The sequence below is a fragment of the Rutilus rutilus genome, assembly GCF_951802725.1.
Source record: "Rutilus rutilus genome assembly, chromosome: 20".
In the NCBI taxonomy this organism is placed as follows: Eukaryota; Metazoa; Chordata; class Actinopteri; order Cypriniformes; family Leuciscidae; genus Rutilus; species Rutilus rutilus.
In genome coordinates, this window is record NC_140225.1 from 1,207,501 (window position 1) to 1,227,500 (window position 20,000).

The 20,000-nt window shown below is 38.2% G+C and overlaps 1 protein-coding gene across 1 annotated transcript in view; it reads left to right on the forward strand.

Moving 5' to 3' along the window:
* adgra1b (adhesion G protein-coupled receptor A1b) overlaps positions 1-20,000 on the forward strand; it is a 152,203-nt gene that overhangs the window by 13,246 nt on the left and 118,957 nt on the right. Inside the window, exons 3-6 of the mRNA XM_084390772.1 lie at positions 11,062-11,133; positions 16,706-16,777; positions 16,990-17,061; positions 18,434-18,597. Of these exons, the coding sequence (XP_084246898.1) occupies positions 11,062-11,133; positions 16,706-16,777; positions 16,990-17,061; positions 18,434-18,597 (380 nt within the window). The remainder of the gene's footprint in view (positions 1-11,061; positions 11,134-16,705; positions 16,778-16,989; positions 17,062-18,433; positions 18,598-20,000) is intronic.

Sequence of the window (20,000 nt, forward strand, 5' to 3'; positions counted from 1 at the left end):
ATGCACTTTTATGATGGATAGATGCACTTTTATGATGGACAGATGCACTTTTATGATGGATAGATGCACTTTTATGATGAACAGATGCACTTTTATGATGGATGGATGCACTTTTATGATGGATAGATGCACTTTTATGATGATAGATGCACTTTTATGATGATAGATGCACTTTTATGATGATAGATGCACTTTTATCATGGATAGATGCACTTTTATGATGGATAGATGCACTTTTATCATGGATAGATGCACTTTTATGATGGATACATGCACTTTTATGATGGATGGATGCACTTTTATGATGATGGATGCACTTTTATGATGAACAGATGCACTTTTATGATGGATGGATGCACTTTTATGATGGATAGATGCACTTTTATGATGGATAGATGCACTTTTATCATGGATAGATGCACTTTTATGATGAACAGATGCACTTTTATGATGGATACATGCACTTTTATGATGGATGGATGGATGCACTTTTATGATGAACAGATGCACTTTTATGATGGATGGATGCACTTTTATGATGGATAGATGCACTTTTATGATGGATAGATGCACTTTTATGATGGATAGATGCACTTTTATCATGGATAGATGCACTTTTATGATGAACAGATGCACTTTTATGATGGATGGATGCACTTTTATGATGGATGGATGCACTTTTATGATGGATACATGCACTTTTATGATGGATGGATGCACTTTTATGATGGATGGATGCACTTTTATGATGGATTGATGCACTTGAATGGACTTCAATTTTTTTTGCCCATTCACAGCCATTATAAAGCTTGGAAGATCCAGGACAATTTTTTAATATAACTCTGATTGTATTTGTCTGAAAGAAGAAAGTCATATACACCTACTGTAGGATGACTTCAGTGTGAGTAAATCATGGACTGATTTTCATTTTTGGCTGAACTATCTCTTTAAAGCTTCGAGCTGCTCAGCGGCTGCTCATGGGGATGCTGCGAATATGATGTGAGCAGAAATATGTGCCTGTATTTATTACCATTTACATCAGTTAATTGGCTCGTTAGCACATCGTTAATTACTTTAAAAAAAAAACAGTTTAATATTTAAAGGTCAGTTTAATCAGAGCGGAGTCGTCAGAGATGAATTTATGATCAAATCTCTAAAGTGAATGCAGATTTTATGCTTTAAATCTACTGCAGAAATTTCATTTTATTATATGATTCATTACAATATGATTATATTGATATTAACATTTATAACTCACACAATTGTTTTCTAGTTAGCAGACGACTTATATATAATCATTCTTGCATTCCATCATCTATCCTTCATCCATCCATCCATCAGTCCATCCATCCATCAATCCATCCATCAATCCATCCATCCATCCATCCATCCATCCGTCCATCCATCCATCCGTCCATCCGTCCATCCATCCATCCATCAATCCATCCATCCATCCATCCATCCATCCGTCCATCCATCCATCCATCCATTCATCCGTCCATCCATCCATCCATTCATCCGTCCATCCATCCATCCATCAATCCATCCATCCATCCATCCATCCATTCATTCATCCGTCCATCCATCCATCCGTCCATCCATCCATCGTCCATCCATCCATCCATCCATCCATCCATCAGTCCATCCATCCATCCATTCATCCATTCATCCATCCATCATCCATCCATCCATCCATCCGTCCATCCATCCATCCGTCCATCCATCCATCCATTCATCCGTCCATCCATCCATCCATCAATCCGTCCATCCATCCATCCATCCATCCGTCCATCCATCAATCCATCCATCCATCCATCCATCCATTCATCCGTCCATCCATCCATCCATCCATCAATCCATCCATCCATCCATCCATCCATCCATCCATTCATCCATCCATCCATCCATCCATCCATCCATCCGTCCATCCATCCATCGTCCATCCATCCATCCATCCATCCATCCATCCATCCATCAGTCCATCCATCCATCCATTCATCCATCCATCATCCATCCATCCATCCATCCATCCATCCGTCCATCCGTCCATCCGTCCATCCATCCATCAATCCATCAATCCATCCATTCATCCATTCATCCATCCATCATCCATCCATCCATCCGTCCATCCATCCATCCGTCCATCCATCCATCCATTCATCCGTCCATCCATCCATCCATCAATCCGTCCATCCATCCATCCATCCATCCGTCCATCCATCAATCCATCCATCCATCCATCCATCCATCCATTCATCCGTCCATCCATCCATCCATCAATCCATCCATCCATCCATCCATCCATTCATCCATCCATCCATCCATCCATCCATCCGTCCATCCATCCATCGTCCATCCATCCATCCATCCATCCATCCATCCATCCATCGTCCATCCATCCATCCATCCATCCATCAGTCTATCCATCCATCCATCCATCCATCCATCCATCAGTCTATCAGTCTATCCATCCATCCATCCATCCATCCATCAGTCTATCCATCCATCCATCCATCCATCCATCCATCCATCCATCCATCCATCCATCAGTCTATCAGTCTATCAATCCATCCATCCATCCATCCATCATCAATCCATCCATCCATCCATCCGTCCATCCATCCGTCCATCCATCCATCCATTCATCCATCCATCCATCCTCACTGTATTGTATTTTCCAAAAGGCTAATTGGCATAAATCCCAGCAAAATAAATCAACATTTGCAGGGAACTCGCCAACATTTGCTAGCGCTCTTAGCATGTTGACTTTAGCTATCAGGACTCTATCCTGAATTCAGTTTCAAATGTCAACAACAGAAAACTGTCGGACCACGATCACATGCATGAGCGTTTTACATCATTCCCCGTCTTCATGTGCGCTCGTTGAGTCAGCGGTGAACCAGCGCGTTTGGGCCTGAGAGACAGCACTAGATCACAGCCCAGCCAGCAATGACACGTGGGACCCAGATGGGTTAACTACGGGTTCCATGGGTACTGTGTGGGCATGGGCTTTGGCTGGGTGAAATCAGTGGGTCCCATGTAGGTTTTGTAGTACGAGTCCCACATAGGAAGCCCATATGAGCTGATTACATGGGCCCCATAAGGGACAGGCATGGGCCAAGTGGGCATGGGTTTGAACTGGGAACACATATATGGGTCTTGCATGACATATTTATGGGCCAAGTGGGCATGGGTTTGATCTGGGAACACATATATGGGTCTTGAATGGCATATTTATGGGCCAAGTGGGCATGGGTTTGAACTGGGAATACACATATGGGTCCTGCATAGAATTTTTATGGGCCAAGTGGGCATGGGTTTGATCTGGGAACACATATATGGGTCTTGAATGGCATATTTATGGGCCAAGTGGGCATGGGTTTGAACTGGGAATGCACATATGGGTCCTGCATAGAATTTTTATGGGCCAAGTGGGCATGGGTTTGAACTGGGAACACATATATGGGTCTTGCATGACATATTTATGGGCCAAGTGGGCATGGTTTTGAACTGGGAACACATATATGGGTCTTGAATGGCATATTTATGGGCCGAGTGGGCATGGGTTTGAACTGGGAATGCATATATGGGTCCTGCATATAATTTTTATGAGCCAAGTGGGCATGGGTTTGAACTGGGAACACATATATGGGTCCTGCATGGTTTATTTATGGGCCAAGTGGGCATGGGTTTGATCTGGGAACACATATATGGGTCCTGCATAGAATTTTTATGGGCCAAGTGGCCATGGGTTTGAACTGGGAACACATATATGGGTCCTGCATGGTACATTTATGGGCAAAGTGGGCATGGGTTTGAACTGGGATAATATATATAAAAATATATTTTTGATTTATTTACCAGTATGTTGTGACATTTAAATTGTTTTTTAAAGATTATGTTTGTTGTTCGATGTAATAATTTTGTATTAATGTATTTTTTGGAGAGATGTTTTTTTTTCCAGAGATTTTTTTTTAATTAAAATATATTTTTGATTTGTTTACCGGTATGTTGTTGTGACGACCACAAAAGTGTTGTATTTGTGTTTTAAGAATATTCACAATTATTGTCTTTTATTTGAAACAAGTGATTGTATTTTTTTTTTTAAACAAGTATCCCAATTGTTTTATTTTTAATGTGAATTTTCCTGACTTAAAGTGAATTGTGTAGTGTTTGCTCCAGGCCAGTAGGGGCAGTGTAGAGTGACGAGTTACTGTAGCTGCGTGAGTTGCGCGGGTTTCTCATTACTGCAAAGAGCTCGAAACTGATAACACAGTCTCCTCGTTTCTCTCCTGTTTTACAGGTGGGTAATTGTATAAAAACACCTCAGAAGTAGCATTTATCTATGCTGAAATGTATGTGAGATATGAGTGAACTGTTTTTAGTGAAATGAGCTTCGTTAGGGTCTGTTTTTGATTTAGTTTGAAATGAGTTGAAACGAGAGGGCAAAGTCCTACAGAGTAACGGTCGAGAGACATTACTAGAGATCAAGTCAGCTCAACACACACTTTCCCCGTGTATATATGTACATGAAGATATTTTTTTGAGCTTGTAATGTTAACAGATATGTTTAGCTCACTGTATGTCAGTTTCCCACCATCTGTTGGAAATGTTTTTTTTGCTCAATGAGTTTATACAAAAATGTTTACAGTTTAAAACGAGGTTAAAAGTTACACTTTAATCACTTTATGAGTTCTGAGCATGATTTTGCAGTACTGTATTAACATGATACTGATAAAATACTGTGAATGGAAGATTCTAAGTATCTAAAAAAAAGCTGGTGAATATTACCATTGTCTTTACATTTCATTTTGATAAATAGTATAAAATACAAGCATGAAGAGTAAGTGAACATGCATTTGGTGGAAAGAGGTTTATTTTAATATGGATTCTGCATTGACATGGACACTGAAAATTCATTGTAATGTTAAAAAGACACTGAACATATAATATGTGAAACATACAATGATACTTAACAATAGAGATGTGATTGCTGAAGAAAATTCAGAAAATAAATTACTGCAGAGAGCTCGAAACTGATAACACTGTCTCCTCGTTTCTCTCCTGTTTTACAGGAATTAATCTGTTATCCACGGTGCCGTTGCTACGGTACCCGTTACATTTTGACATTTAAATAGTTTTTTAAAGATCATTTATGTTGTTCAATTTAACAATATATTTCTTGCAGTTCAAAGCGTCAAGTGTCTTGTATTTATCTTGGACTTATATTCAGTCCTCATTTTTAGTTTTTCTTAGATTGTTTCCTTAAACCACTTGGGCTTAGATAGGCCTTGCATGAATTGCCCAGTTAGGACCCACATAAGATCCTTACAGAGCCCACTTTAAGCCCATAGGGGCATTCACGGTTGAATCCTGGTGCAAGCCCACTTTAAACCCCTTTAGGCAGGTGGGGCCCAAATGGGTCTGACATGAATTACCCAGTTAAGACCCACATAAGACCATTACAGGTCCCACTTAAAACCCATCTGGGCATCCACGGCTGGCCCCCGTGTGGATCCCGGGTGCAAGCCCATTTTAAATGCCCTTTAAGCAGGTGGGGCCCAAATGGGTCTGTCATGAATTGCCCGGTTAAGATCCCACATAACACCCTTATAGATCCCTTTTGAAGCCCATCTGGGCATCCACGGCTGGATCCTGGGTGCAAACCCACTTTAAACCCCTTTGGGTAGGTGGGGCCCCAATGGGTCTGGCATGAATTGCCCAGTTAGGACCCACATAAGACTCTTACAGAGCCCATTTAAAGCCCATCTGGGTAGCCATGGTTGGATCCCGGGTGCAAGCCCACTTTAGACCCATTTGGGCAGGTGGGGCCCAAATGGGTCTGACATGAATTGCCCAATTAAGACCCATGCAGTACCCTTACAGGTCCCACTTTTAGTATGTCTGGGCTTCCACGGCTTGCCCCAATGTGGATCCCGGGTGCAAGCCCATAATGGGGCCCACATTTGCCGCCCATGAAGCCCTCATCTGGGCCCCACATGTCATTGCTGGCTGGGAGGTCATCAGTCAAACACAAATCTGGCGCTCGACTCCAGCAGTTCCTCTGAGAGATCCTTATAACAGCCGGCTCTATTATTGGACGGAAACTGGAACAGGAAGTGGACTTTCAGACAGTGATGTCACAGCGTGACCTTTTACACCAGCTCGGTTTCCTGTGTGTGTGTGTTTGTTTTTGTGATTTATGAGGACAGATATTTGTATACTGACATGGGTAGGGGAGCGCGGAGCACAACCTAACACAACCTAACCTTGGTTTTGGCTCAATTATTAAAAAAATTATTAAGTTAGATTAATCTTTTTTTTTTTTTTTTTTTTCACAAGCAACACACACACATCTCTGCTACAAATGAACACTTAAAGTTTTTTCTAGGACCTTCCATTATCGTACAGTTGCACTGAAAGTAACAGAAGTGCAAATGTTACAACTTAGCCCATATGCAGGGTTAACTGTAACAGACAGAGGGTTAGTTGTAGCACTTGTGTGTAACACACATAATTCAGTACAATTTTATCTGTATAGTTTGATATTGTTTGTACATCTGTATAGATATATATCCATACATCCCTCATCTAAACATCCTTCTATTATGGATCAATATCACGGATAGAGATATAGGAAAGAGCTGCACAGTTTTGCATGTGTGTGTGTGTGTGAGAGAGAGTATGTGTGTGTGTGAGAGTGTGTGTGTGTGTGTGTGTGTGTGTGTGTGTGTGTGTGTGTGAGTGTCTGTGTGTGAGAGTATGTGTGTGAGAGTATGTGTGTGTGTGTGTGTTTCTCTTTGTCTCTGAATAGCATCTTTATTAAGCCACAGTCAGACTGATGAGATCTGGCTCAGTCAGCGGGACACACACCGGAGCGCTGACCCCGATCTCGCTCAGCGTCGCCGTCATTACCAGTAACTGCGCATCGTTACACAATAAAAGCCCTTTCAGCGCTCGAGCGCTTCGCTTTACTCTCCCAGAGGAAATCTTTATTGTTTACCGTCTGCTCATTTACTTCAGAAAGTTCTTTAGAGAGTTTTCATGAACAAACTTTCTCCTAAAAGTTCCCCAGTAAGAATACAGTGAAAGTATAGAGCTTTTAATAAATCTTGCTCTTGCTCTCCATTTAATCTCATTACTATCATAGAGAAACAGTTATTAAAGACATATTGTAGAACATTTTAAGAACATTTAAGTCTCTTCTGCTCAGCAATGCTGCATTTATTTGATCAAAAATATAGTAAAGATTGTGTTCAAAATACAGTAAAAAATAGCATTCAAAAGTTTGGCTTGATTTTTTTAATGTTTTTGATAGAAAAAAAAGTATCTTCTGCTCACCAAGGCTGCATTAATTTAATTAAAAATACAGTAAATACAGTAAAAATTGTCATTTAAATCAGCTGTTTTCTATGTGAATATACAGTAAAGTGTAATTTATTCCTGTGATCAAAGCTGAATTTTCAGCATCATTACTCCAGTCTTCAGTGTCACATGATCCTTCACAAATCACTCTAATATGATGATTTGATGATCAAGAAACATTTATGATTATTATCAGTGTTGAAAACAGTTGAGCTGATTCATATTTTTGTGGAAACCTTGATTCACTCGCATTTAAAAGTTCGAGGTCAAAGTTTCAAGCAATGTAAGCGCGTCAACTTTAATTTAATTATGAGATCATTTTTGTTGAATCGGCCCAATAAGAGACATTTACAAGTCTCTTGTCATAATTTAGCCTTCTTAAAAACTGTTTAAAACCATTTAGCCGCTCATTTTTGTAACGAATCGCTGTCCAGTTCAGAATCACTGAAGGGGCCAATCAGAGTTCAGCTGGCTCCTCTAGCCCCGCCCCCTTTGTGATCCATCTTTCCCATTGGTTGTTGAAGCAGCGTTTGAATGCGCTCGCTGTTTCTCTCTTTGTGTTTCTAATGCTGTACTGGATGTGATCTGACACTTTCAGATGTAGTGTTTCTCCACAGTCGTCAGATCGTTCACACATGTAGTTGTTTCTCAACATGACGTGTGTTTCAGTGAAATCATTAAAGACTCTCAGCTCTGCTCTCTGTCAAGCTCTTCCACAGCGTCTGCTGTTTGTTAGTTCTGGTTAATCCACTCGTATACGCTCCATTAATTGTGTTTCTGAAAGGCCTACACATGTTAGGATATAAATGTAGACATTAGTGTCATGCGAGCTCCGGCTGAAGGGGTTCAGGAGAGATCATTACAGGAGTGTGTGACTCCAGGATAGACATGAGGAGAGCTTCTAGATGTCCAACAGGCTTTAATCTGAGAAACGTCACAGCAGTAAATGACCCGCTCTTAAAGTCTCTTACGGTGCAAAGATATTTATAAATAAACATACATTTAATTAAGGAAAATGTCTTAAGAAATGAAGTCTTGTTTTCTGAAAAGAAAAATCTAAAATAAGTGACTTTATGCCTAAAACAATTTATGATAAAAAAAATAAAAAAATCTTATTTAGTATTTTTGTTTTGTTTCCATTACAAATATCTAAAATAATGAATTAATAAATATGGATATAATTAAGAAGTGAAATCACTAAGATATTAGTGAGATAAGATATTAATTCTTGCTTTTTTTCAACAACAAAAAAAGCATAGTCACTTAATTTTATTATTTATTATTTTTTTGAATGATTTTCTTATTTATTAGTTTTTTTTTTTTTCCAGTACAAATATTTAAAAATAATTGAATAAATATGCATATAATTGAGACGCAAAATTACTTAAGATATTAAATGCTTTCCCAAAAATATGAAGTGACTTTATGCTTAAAACAAATAACAATTGTTTTTTTTATGTCATTTTTGTAAGACTTTCTTATTTAGTGTTTTTTGTTTTGTTTTCCATTATAAATATCTAAAATAATGAATGAATAAATTTGCATATAATTAAGAAGCAAAATCACTTAGATATTAGTAAGATAAGATATTAATTCTTGCTTTTTTTTTCCAAAATAAAAAAATCTGTTGTTTTAAGCATAGTTAAACTTAATTTCATTATTTATTTATTATTTTTTTAATGATTTTCTTATTTAATATTTTAGTTTTTTTCCCAGTACAAATATCTAAAATAATGAATGAATAAATATGCATGTAACTAAGAAGCAAAATTACTTAAGATATTAATTCTTGCCCCCCCCCCCCACAAAACATTAAGTGACTTTATGCTATTCATGTAAAAAAATAATAATTAATATTTAATATTTTCTTATTTAGTATTTTTTATTTGTATTCCAAATATATATATATATATATATATATGTGTATATATTAATTCTTGCTTTTCCAAAAATAAATAATAAAATGAAGTGAGTTTATGCTTAAAACAAAAAAATCTTGTTTTTCCTGTTTGTTTTTCTCACCCACGGACAGATATTTTTCTTGTTTTAAGCCAAAACTCATTTTAATTTAATTTTGATTTTATATTTGTGAGGAAGAAGAACATTTTTGCATTTATTAACATTTATCCTGAGTTAAATGAATTAAAGGAACCCAAATAATGCAAATAATTTGCATTAATTTACAAATAAGCATGGCATTTGTGTTTACGCCATGATCATATGCATGAACATATGCATATATCAGATGATTCATGGCACTTTTAAGATGAAATATTGCATATTAATTTTTCAAACGATGGCATGCAAACTCTTTTCCTTCAAACTCCGGAAACAAGTGGGATGAACGGAAACGTTTAATGGTGCTGAACAAAAGTGTTTCCAAACTCACCGTTTCACTGGAGTCACACACCATTTGAGCCGGACAGAAGCCGTTCATCAGCCGTAATGACCGTCACACTCGAGCGTTAAATATTTCACATTAACCACATTTAATCAATCCAGAAGCGATGAGAAGTGTGATTTATAATGATCTGAAGTGCATGTTGAGGGTGTTTAGTTCTTGAAAAGCTTCTAAAAACATCCAGTTGTTGCTCAAGTAATCCAGCAGGAAAACAGAAGGCCTCCGATCTTCCAAGAAAGACGGATTATAAAAGGTCAAAAGTCTGTTTTGTGACATTTTTCCTGCAGGGTTTGTCCACAGACGTGTGTGTGTGTGTGTGTGTGTGTGTGTGCTGGACTCATTGTGTAGAGACATGTGGAGGCTCTCCTGTCACTCCCCTCAGACACGGGAAACCCTGACACACAATTTCAGGAAGTTTGTTCTGGCCTCAGAGGAAAGCCAGGAGATGTCGTGATATCGACTCGTGTATTTTTAGTGCGCTTGGTTTGAGACGGTCCGTCAGAGCTGAACTGAACGCACGGCAATTTAAAAAGAAAAGTTCCATATGGAACCCTAAATGGTTCCGTCCGGCGCTTCATATGGAGAACCTTCCATCATTTTATGACTTAGTTTTAATTAATACATTTTGTTTTAATTTATTTGTCATTTTTATTACATTTTGATTCATCAAACAGCTCGTAAATGTACTTGACACACCTAAACCATCTATTAAACATGAAAGTATTATGCGATCATTATTTTCTCCTTATAAAGAACCTTTTGGGCATTAAGAGTTCTTTAAAACTGAGTCAAGAACCCTAGAGTTCTATATAGAATTCCATGAAAACATTTTTTTCTATGTTTTATTTGTTGTGCATAAAAACATAAATGGTATTTTTAAATACCAAATTGCAAGAAAAATGTTATATATATAAAATTTCACACACTACTTTGGGGTAATACTACAAAATATTATTCCAATGTAAATCATCAGTTTTCTATGTGAATATACAGTAAAGTGTAATTTATTCCTGTGATCAAAGCTGAATTTTCAGCATCATTACTCCAGTCTTCAGTGTCACATGATCCTTCAGTAATCATTTATTTGAAATAAAAAAAAATTTTGTGGCATTATGATTGTATTTACGGTTACTTTTGATCAATTTAATTAGTGCGTGCTGAATAAAATATTAATTTCTTAAAAAAAAAAAATCTTACTGACCCCAATTTTTTGTATGGTAGTTTTTATTTGCACAGTTCTTTCGCTCATAGATTGTCATTTATCTCTCTCTCTCTCTCTCTCTCTCTGTTTTTAGGGATCTCAGAAGTAATCTCATTAGCAGGATCGCTCCCGGTGCGTTTCATGGACTGACGGCTCTGAAGAGATTGTAAGTATGATTGTGACCTCGTCAATTCGCATAAGAACCCGATCAACATGTCTTCTAGATGCTGCAATGAACGTTTCTACGGCCCTGTTTACACCTGGTGTTAAGATGCGCTTTGCTCGATCGACTCACAAGTGGACGCCGCTAAACACGGGTGTGAAACGTTTAAAGCTCGTCCACTTTCACACACTTCCAGAGGTAGTTGGAAACACATTGGACCGGATTGCTTTCGCAGTGTAAACGCTCATGATCGAATGTGTTCACAACAGACGCTTGCTCTCTGACTACTACGTAAACATTACGGGAAGAGCGCTAGACACACAGGATTTAAACTCTTGGCTGGAGACCCAAGCTTGGTTTGAAGAGGAAAAATGTTCCAAGCTCAATGTTCTCTCACCATTCCTGATTTCTAACACACACTCGCAGTGTTCGGCTGGTCTTCGGCTGTCAGAGCAGAAACTAAAGCTGATGCTCACCGTCGTCTCCGGTCGTGTTCATATGTAAATTGCGTGAGCTTATTTCATCCATTAGATGGAAAGATCTAAAAAAACATACATTTACCGGCCCATAGACTCTCCCCTGGTAGAAATCAGGACAGAAGTGTTTGAAAGTGGACAAAAGAGGCGGATTAAAACACCAGGGGCTCTATCTCGCACCCAGCGCAATTGACATGTACAGCGACGCATGTATCATTCCTATTTTGCACCCGACGCACAGCGGACTTTTCCCTCCACAGACGCACGTCGGTAAATTAGGGAATGAACTTGCGCTCCCGGAGGCGGTTCAGTGAAAAGAGGAGGCGTGTTCCGGCACAAACGTTCCCTGGTGCTATTTTGCAGTTTCAGAAAACAATTCCTCCACAGACCAGGAGAAACCTCGTCTAAAGTCAGTGGTGCGTTCAGATGCTGTTTTAAGGGCGCATGCTTGGCCATAATGTAGCGTGTGCACAACACACACACTTTGCTTCTCTCATCCACACACAGAAGCAGCACTTTTTTCATTTTTGCAAATCATACATTATTACAAGGAAAAATATTACCACACGAGGGAAATCATTGTTGTGTCCATGAAGATGTGAAAAAATAGGCATAAATCTAGTTTACACATTTACCCAGATTATTATAGGCCTGTTTAACCGAAGCTAATCTGTGTGTGTTTCTCCATCCCCAATGTCACTTCTCTGTGTTTTACGGCCATGACGAGAACGTCGGTCTCCTCGGCTGTGAACCGCTCCTGGCGTGCGTCTGGCAAATCCGCCGTTATAATAGCAATCCGCCATGGAACAAGCACACCTGCTCTTAAAGGGAATGTGAGATGATGCTCTGATTGGTTTATTTCACGTTACGCCCAAACCACACCTATGAGTAATGAAGCTACTTCAGACCAACACATTTTAGATTTGCGTCATTTATCCCGCCGGTATAATAGCAACAGCGCCCGAGATCCGCCCACAAAGTTACTTGCGTTTCACGTTTGATACTTGCGTTTCAGATCGTTAAAATAGGGCCAAGGTGTAAACGGGAATGAGTCTCCCTCGTCTTCTTGTGATCCGATCGACCGAAATCTTAACACCAGCTGTAAACAGGGACTAAAACTAGAATCTCTTTATCATATGAGTTTAAGTCTTGTTTAATACAAATTAAGTGGGTTTTGCTTAAACATGCCAATGGGGTCAATCTTGTTTTCCCTTTGTATTAAATACATTTTCCTGACTCGACTGGCAGATGTTTGCTCTTGTTTTAAGCATAAACCTATTTAATTTTCATGTTTTTTTTTCAGAAAGCCAGACTTGTCATGTTGCTTCTCCAGTAAATGTATCTTGATTTAAGAATGATTCGATATTTGTGCTGGAAAACGAGACTGAGGGAAAGATGATATATTGCGGTGTGACTGTGAAAGTTTTGATGCTTAGAAAATAGCAAAATTCTGTACGATTTGTAGTTTGTTCGGTTAAAATAGGTCGTAATACGAGGAATATGATTTTCCTTCACTGTACTATGACATACTACTGGAAGTTTCAGAGCTCTAAACTTTCTTTCCAGTCCAAAACAAATATTTATTTAACAAAAATTCTCTTTTTTTACGTCACACAAACAAGCCCCACATTTATATCCATAGTTTCCATACAGATATTTTATGCACATTTTAGGATATTGCATAAAAAAACAGCATGTTGAATAAAAGGCACATTTCTTAAATGACTTTTTTTTATTTGATATGAAGACATGCTCATAAAATATGATGGAAACATTTATTCCTGAACGCGTCAAGTCATGTGACTGAATCATCTCATGTGATTGGCTATTACTGTAAAGTTTGTCCGAGTGTATTGTCTCTAAACCGCTAGTCATAATTATATTTATTTTGATTAATTTGACAATAAATGGAAATTAATTTGCATAAAAATGTGTAAAAAAAATGGCGCTTTAGTTGGATGTTGTTTTTTTAAATGTTTTTCAGAAGTATTTGCAGTAAATGTAAAAGTCAGAAGCTCCACAGAACAGTGAATATCCCAGCTAACAATATGTTCTTAGAGCATTTAGCTAACATTCCCATTATGTTACATCTGAATGTCCTCTAAACGTTTAAAACAACAAAGAGTTTTAAAAGTGTTTTTTTTTTCTTGTTTACGAGAACATTAAAAGGATATTTCACCGCTGGAAAGATGAATGTGTATTTAAATTGGGTCATTTATGTAGTAGAAATGTGAAATTATTTTAAAAGTTGGAGCCTTCTAGACTGAGAAAAGCCAGAAAATGTATTTTTGGCTCATGTGGATGAAAGACAACAACTCCCAGAATGCACTTGCTCCGCTGAGGCCACTCCCAAGCCACGCCTACCGGTAATACATAATGTACGACTGTAGAAAGCGAATCCCGGACATTTTGGGCGATCTCAAAATCCCGGCCAGACATGTCCGGGAAAAAGAGGACTTATGGTCACCCCTACTACTCAGCTTTCTCCACAGAGCAAGAGCCTGTTAGCTTAGCTTAAAAAAAAAGATGGCTGACACTATTTGTACATTCTGTGAGTGAGCTCCCCCTATGGGCGGGTAGAACACATGCGGAACGAGCTCCTCCTACTGGCTGGAGTCTCTCGCCTCTGGACACAAAAGCCTCTGATGAGCTAAATGAGGATTTTTGTGTCATCTGAGGTTTTTTCCAGACACACAATATAGAAATCTTTGTCTCAGGGGGACATGAGGGAGGGAAGCACGGTCACTCGAAAACACTACCGGGTTTCTACTGATTAATGCTTTCTAAAGCTTAAGGTGATGATACACAGGGCAACTTTTTGGGCAATCTTGCTGAGCGATTATTGCTTGGGCACTTTCCCATTGAAAATGGGCAATACATTTCTATCTGGATAATTTAGATCAGTCGTGACATTAAAAACATTCCATTAGCAAAGCTTTGAGAACATTAATAAAGCTACACTGTGTAATATTTTAAGTAGATTTTTAGCAAAAAACACTTTGTTCTTTCAAAATGATGCATTCTCATTAATGTGTAATCACTTCAACCAACTAATTAAGTATTCTCGTAAGTGTATAATCTGCAATTTAGAATACATACGAGCGAGTCGCTCGAATGGCGGAAGCCATGTTGCGCATCCATCTTGAAAATACATTAGACAAAGAGGGACATACCTGGAAATTCAAGCTTCGCCTTTCGGATTTTTACACTCAGTGGCACCGTGACGAATGCGAGGGGGAGATTACTCGCGACTGCCGGCAGATTTGAAATAATACGGCCACCGTAGGAGTTAAAACGCCCTCGGAATGGGAGGGGCTAGAAAGTAATATTCAGTTGGTAGTCATATACAATTTCACCGCTAGATGGGAGAAAATCCTACACAGCGTAGCTTTAATGCTAATCGGTGAAGTATCTCTTTAAGGGAACATTTCCTTTGATCATTTTGGAATGTTACTTTTGAATCTTCTCTAAAGATTCCGAAACATTTAAAAAACGTCCAACTGAAAGTTTCACATTCCATTAGCAAAGCTTTGAGAACATTATTAAAGACTATACTGTTACTGGAAGAACGTTTGTTCGAAACTTCTGAGAACGTTCCGTGTTTTTAAACTCTCAGTGTTCTCTTTTACATTTGATCCCCGTTTGTGAATATTAGGTCACATCTTTATGCAACACCCTTCAGAATCAGCGCCGGAGTCGATCTGAAGGTTCATTCAGTTGTGAAGAGGCTTTCGGCATGTCGACGCACAGAAACGGGAGCCGTGCGGACGGTTTAATGTGACACTGATTGGTGGATTTGAGCGGCTGATTGTGGATGTGTGTGTGCCAGGATTCTGTACGCGTATAATTTAAGCGGCTGGTCTAATTTAAGAGCTCGCAACCGATGATTACAGCGCAGAACTGCACCGCTCCCACTGCACCACAGCAGTGTATGTTTCTCATTACAGCGGGCATGAAACCACACACACATGCACAGCACACACACACACCTGGAGATCCAAACACACACACACACACGAGACATAAAATCACTGAGTTACGCTTCACGTATCTTCATTGAATGGACGGTTTGTTGGCTGCGGTCGCCAGACGTTCAGGATCTGCGCCGGTCGTGGGTTCAGTCTCTAGTAGGAGTAATTGGCGAGTTACTAAGATTAGAGTCGGGCTCCTAAAACACTTAACCCTTATTTTCCTCAAGGGTCCCGTCTCCTCAGATGATAAATCCGTTTATGGATGCAGAAAGCAGTTGCTCTTTCATTGCTCGAGTGGTTTTAAAGGAACCCTAATAATGCAAATGGTTTTTAAGTATGCATGGCTTTTGTGTTTTTCACGGCATGATCAACATATTCATGTATCAGATTTTCAGCACTTTTAAGACCATGAAATATTGCGTATGAATTGTTTAAAAGATGGCATGCAAATTCTTTTAGGTTAAACTTTATTTTAAGGTGTCATTGTTACATATGCTACATGTACTTACCATAGTAATAACAGTAAAATATGTATAATTACATGCAACTAATCCTAAACCAAACCCTAACCCTATAGTACGTACATGTAGTTAATTAATATTACTCAGTACTTAAATAAATAATTACACTGTAACACTGACACCTTAAAATAAAGTGTAACTCTTTATTTTAAGGTGTCAGTGTTACACTGTAATTATACATTTCAGTACTAATAATAATTAACTACATGTACGTACTATAGGGTTAGGATTTGGTTGAGGGTTAGTTGCATGTAATTATGCATAATTTATAGTTATTACTATGGTAACAATACATATGTAACAAGGACACTGTAAAATAAAGTGTTGCCCTCTTTTCCTTCAAACTCTGGAAACAAGTGGGACGAACGGAAAAGTTGAGATGTTTCTCCCACTAATTTAACAGGAGAAATAAAAATACAGAAAGGAGTCGTTCATATAGTCAGATAATCGTCAGATCGTGGATGTTATATAATGTTTATGCTCACACACTCACACACATCTGCATATATTCACAGTCCAGTTTGAAGGTTCTGATGCTGGTGTTTGATGTCAGATCATTTATCTCGTGTGTGTGTGTGTGTGTGTGTGTGTGTGTGTGTTTCCTCAGGGATCTTTCCAACAACAGGATTGGCTGCTTCTCTCCTGATATGTTTCTTGACCTTGGCCGTCTCTCCAAACTGTGAGTCTCTCTCTCTGTTATCTCTCTCTCTCTCTCTCTCTCTCTCTCTCTCTCTCTCTCTCTCTCTGTTATCTCTCTCTCTCTCTCTCTCTCTCTCTCTCTCTCTCTCTCTCTCTCTCTTTAGCACTGGGAGCCGTTTATCACTAATAATTGATGTTCTAGTTGTGTTTTAATGCCTCTGAAATGTCAGCTGGGGTTTGTGTGTGTTTCAGGAATCTGTCTGGGAATATTTTCTCCACACTGCCGGAGGGGCTTTTCACACACACTCCTTCCCTCCGAGCGCTGTAAGATTTGCACACTATATTTTGTACATGTAAATCTGTTAAAATGGGTCATGATATGAGGAGTGCGATCCGTCACTGTACGATGAAGAACTACTGTTTTACAGCTCAACACTTTCTTCCCAATCCAAGACAAACATTTACTGAAGCTAAACTGCAGAAATGAGTTCCCATCCACATATTTCTATGCAAATGTTTGGATGGTGCATTAAAAACCCCATAAAGATATGAATAAAAATGCACATTACTTGGATGACTTTCTTTTTCATTTGATTTGAAGACCTGCTCATTTATTCCTGTACGCGTTGAGTCATGTGACTAATAATTGACTCATGTGATTGGTTACTAGTATGTTTGTCCGAGCACATTGTCTCTAATCCGCAAATCATTTATTACATTTATTTAGTTCAATTTGACCGGTTTTATTCTCTAGAACACATGAAAAGCTGCTTTATTCATAAATATTTTTTTACATAAATTACATTTGCAACTCTGAAGGAAAAAGTGATCAGAAAGTTTTACAAGATGTTTTGCAGAATGCTGTTATTATTAAAGGGGTGGTTGATTATGATTTGACTTTTCTAACTTTAGTTAGTGTGTAATGTTGCTGTTTGAGCATAAACAACATCTGCAAAGTTACAATACTCAAAGTTCAAAGCAAAGGGAGATATTTGCTTTTAAAGAAATAGTTTTTTAAGGACTACAACAAACGGCTGGTAGAGACTACACCACATTCCTCCCGGGTCAGTGACATCATGAACCCTAAAATTTACATAAACCCCGCCCCCGGAACACGATTTATAGATGATCAAGACAGAATATGCTAATCAAGATAACTACACATAAACTACATAATTTATCAACTAACCGTTCAGAAAGAACTAGACTAGAGTCTCTCCATCATTGTCTGACTCCGGTTTGAACATAAAAGGCTAAAAGTTTTTGAAATTGTCAGTGCATGTGTGTGTGTGTGTGTGAGGTAAAATAACATGAGCTGTTGAAGCTCCGCCCCCTGTGCCGGGAGCAGCAGCTCATTTGCATTTAAAGGAACAGACACAAAAACTGTGGGGGAAATGAATGATTTTAAATGTATGATATGACCTTTTGATTGTGTAATAACGTGGTGCTGCATTTATTTCTATAGCGCTTTATGCAAAACAGATCGTTTCAAAGCAGCTTCACATTAAGTTGTTAATATGTTAATGTTATAAAATTCATTAATTATAAAACAAATTCAATTTCAGCTGTAAAGCAGCTCTAACAAGACAATAGTTTCATTATTCAGATCAGTTCAATAACTGTGTCATTGTTGCAAAGTTAGTGATGTTATTGCATTAAAGCGATAATAAGACTGAATATGAACGCTGTTTTCCAGGAGCATGGGCACAGAGACTCTGTTCTGTGATTGTCAGCTTCAGTGGTTGCTGTCGTGGCTCAGGATTCAGTCCGTGCGCGTGGGGAACGAATCCGTGTGTGTGTATCCGAGCCGTCTTCATGGACTGGAGCTCCTCAGCCTTCAGGAACACCAGCTCACCTGCGGTAAAACACCAGCACAACATTACTCTGCAATACTAACATAATATAAACAGGTGCTTTTTATTATCTTGAATGATCTGGAAGTTAGTAAGAATTAATTATTCAATTATTATGCCTGCATTATTATAGCATGTGATTCACTAAAGGAATCATGCAAACAGGAGACGCACAAACACTTTTCTGTTAATCCGATTCGGTTCAGAATAAGCCTCATTTGCGTTGACCAATGGACAAACATTTAATGATTTTAGAGATCCAACTCTAAACTCTCATTGCCAGGTAAAGCGAATACTGCATGCATCTCCTCTGAAGAGAAGACAATGTTAAATGGACTGCAACTGATAGATTTATTTTAATGAATTAAATTAAATTATAACAAATTAAAAGCAGTTATTTTAATTTAACAGTTGCAAACCTTTATTTTTAGAATTACAAATATATATTATTATTGCACAAACATTTTTATTAGTAAGAATGTACAGTATAGTGTAAGAATGAATCATGCACACTTTGCATGTGTTGTGTGTGTTTTAGCGTGCAATTCACTCAAATTCCCTAAATAAAAATCAGGCAAACCCGATTCAATTCACAATGAGCATCATTTGCATGGCTGAAGTTTGCAGAGTTTAAAGTATATATAGACTGCAAAAGGAAGATTTATTTTTATAATTAAAAAAATAATAAAAATTTAAAGTATTTATTTAAATTTTACTGTTGCAAACCTTTATTTTTTTCACATTTTGCATTTTTAGAATAATAAAAACATGTATATTATTGTACAAACATGCCTACTTTTTTTGTAAGAATGAATTATGCATGTGTTATTTTAGCATGCAAGCCTCATTTGCATAGCCGGTAAATTTGCATTGATGAATGGACAAAAATGCAATGTAAGAAAACAGTTCCAACTCTAAGATATTTTTGGATGAATCTTGTGCATAGTCATTGTAAAATATAATATAGCCAACTATATAGTGTAAATAAATGTTAATATAAAAAAAAAAAACATTAGATAGATGCTTTATCATGCTTTTTGTGCTCCACATTCTGACAGATGTGCTGTTTAAGTGTCAGATCTCATGGCCTCTTGTGGCTTATGCTTTATTTCCTGCAGTTTAGCTGAATTGTCATGTTTTGCCAGCATTACGCGCTCTGCAGAGTGTGCTCGTGATTTCTGGCACAGCTGGAATCATCTTTTACAGACGTACCGCAGTTCTTTTCACAGTAGCGCACTGAAACTCATCCCGAGGCTCAGTTTAACACTCATTATGATGTGTATAAGTATGATCTGAAACGTAAGATCACTAACAGAAGCGCTCATGGGACATTTATCTCAGTCTACATAGGCAGCAACCTTCATTTAAGACATCTCCACTGATTCATGTCTGTATATCAGAGAATCTGTA